Here is a 2,500-nt window from a genome sequence, read left to right on the forward strand (position 1 = left end):
TTTCAATCCGCCCGCAATCAAGAAATGGATATTTACTCTTCCGTTGTTGTTTATCCTTGGGAAAGAAAGGAAGCGACGATCAAACGTCTGTCTGTCTGTCTGTCTGTCTGTCTGTCTGTTTGTTTGTCTAGACCTTGGTATTGTGTTATTTCAAGTCTATATTTACCATACGTGGCTAATACGAATTCAGACACAGGCTTAAATTACGATTTTTTTCTGTTTGTTTTTGTTTTATTTATTTTTTTAAATTACTTTTGCAGCGACGTATACTTATTTGCAGGTCTGAGAACTCAAATTGTTATGGGCTCATTTTTGTAATGGACAAAACTATCAAACCGACGAAAAAATACCGTCCATAACAACAATGTTAAATTGCATTCGATTATCAGACCTGCTAATTTGTGCACCTAGTTTTGCAAGAGTACATATTATATTATACGTCAAATGCGACGTGTACAGTTATGCAGGTCTGACATCCGAGCCCACACATTGGCCTAGCTTAACATTGTTTGTAATGGACAATATTTTGCGTCGGTTTGTGAGTATTTTCTATTAAACTAGAATTTCGTATTCCGTGGGATTTTGTTGTTTTTCTTTTACATCGATTAAAGCTGTGCGTTTAGCTAAAATACTGATACCATCCGCCAGTCGGATATAACGTACCTACACACAAAACTATGTGTAACCTTGAACATTTATAGTTAGTTCGAAGATGACGTCACACGGGTCTTTGTTAGCGTTTTTTGCCATCCGCGTTTATGAGTAATGCTCACTGAATTGTATTAACCTGACTATAAACGTTCATGGGTACACACAGTTTTGTGTGTTGGTCCGTTATACTTCCGGATGGCAATGTTATGAGCTTCCTAGCCAAGCGCATACTATCTATAGTCTGAATAATACAATTTAGTGAGAACTACTCATAAAGAGGGCTGGCTAAAAACAATAAAAGAGAGCTGAGTGACGTCAATTTCGTTCTACCAATGAACCCTTTAGTCCATCGTTCATTTACGCAGGCTATTTCTGCTATCCATCTCTTCCACAGACTTGACTACATCACACTCCCACCCGATAAGGTTGTTCAGTATAAAATGGAATATGTTTGTTGTGATGGAGACACCGACTGTGACAATTGTGAGTATAACAACAAAAACAACAATATCAACAACAATATCAACAACAACAACAGCAATAACAATAACAACAACAACAATAATAATAATGATAATGATAATAATAATAATAATAATAATAATAATAATAATAATAATAATAATAAAAACAATAATAATAATAATAATAATAATAATAATAATAATAATAATAATAATGATAATAATAATAATAATAATAATAATAATAATAATAATAATAATAATAATAATAATAATAATAATAATAATAAATAATGATAATAATAATAATAATAATAATAATAATAATAATAATAATAATAATGATGATGATGATGATGATGATGATGATGATGATGATGATGATGATGATGATGATGATGATGATGATGATGATGATGATGATGATAATAATAATAATAATAATAATAATAAACGCCATTCGTATCAAGCCTATCCCGATTTCATCAAACTCTTGGTTTTTAATATTCTTAAAATAAAAACCATATCATTATGGGGCAGCCTAGCTTAGGTTCGAATACCCGCTGCGCTGTGTGGCCTTGAGCAAGTCACCTCACCCTAGCTCAATTTGCGGCGCTGCACTGCGGCTGGCGCCTGGGTTTTTCCAGTTTTCCATTGGGATAGACCCGCCCAAGAGACAAATTTCCCCTATGGGAAGAATAAAGGGAATTTTATTATTTTATAATGTTTTTGAATTTTTGAATATATTTTTTTTCTCTTCTTTTTTTTTTTTTTTTTTTTTTTTTTTTTTTTTGAGGGGGTTGTATTTATTTGTTGTTATTCATTGTTATTCTATAAAACTGTTAGACATCCCTGTTTGTTCATTATTTATACTTATCCAAATCTTATCCATAATATGCCATCCATATCCACAGCCGAGGACGTTCATTCCTCGTCATTCGACTCCACCGACGAGAAGTTCTTGGCCATCATTCTAGGATCGGCTGCTGCTGCCGTCATCATCATCATCATCGTCGTCGCCGTCAGTCTTTGTACCAGAAGGAGAAGGTCGGTGACGTTTTTATTAATTAACAAGTTAACGCTACGGTAGCGTGGTATGAAACAAAACAAAACAATGGATAGTATGCGCTTGGCTAAGAAGCTCATAACATTGCCATCCGGAAGTATAACGGACCAACACACAAAACTGTGTGTATCCATGACGCTTATAGTCAGGTTAATACAGTTCAGTGAGCATTACTCATAAACGCGGATGGCAAAAAACAATAACAAAGACCTGACTGACGTCATCTTCGAACTATCTATAGGGAATGAGATTAGCGGAAGAGTAGCGTCCCTTGATTGGACGTCACCCATAGTCTGTGACGTCACCGGCGGAAAAGTTA

General features: G+C 34.4%; 1 protein-coding gene across 2 annotated transcripts in view; it reads left to right on the plus strand.

The window, feature by feature from the left end:
* The window catches only part of LOC144977444 (uncharacterized), a 149,111-nt gene that overhangs the window by 131,077 nt on the left and 15,534 nt on the right, over positions 1-2,500 (plus strand). For both annotated transcript variants that reach the window (XM_078922672.1, XM_078922671.1), the window contains 2 exons: positions 1,046-1,134; positions 2,030-2,162. In XM_078922672.1, the coding sequence (XP_078778798.1) occupies positions 1,046-1,134; positions 2,030-2,162 (222 nt within the window). The remainder of the gene's footprint in view (positions 1-1,045; positions 1,135-2,029; positions 2,163-2,500) is intronic.

The sequence above is a fragment of the Berghia stephanieae genome, chromosome 7 (assembly GCF_034508935.2).
Source record: "Berghia stephanieae isolate SIO BIC M18660-M18661 chromosome 7, UCSD_Bste_1.3, whole genome shotgun sequence".
NCBI lineage: Eukaryota > Metazoa > Mollusca > Gastropoda > Nudibranchia > Aeolidiidae > Berghia > Berghia stephanieae.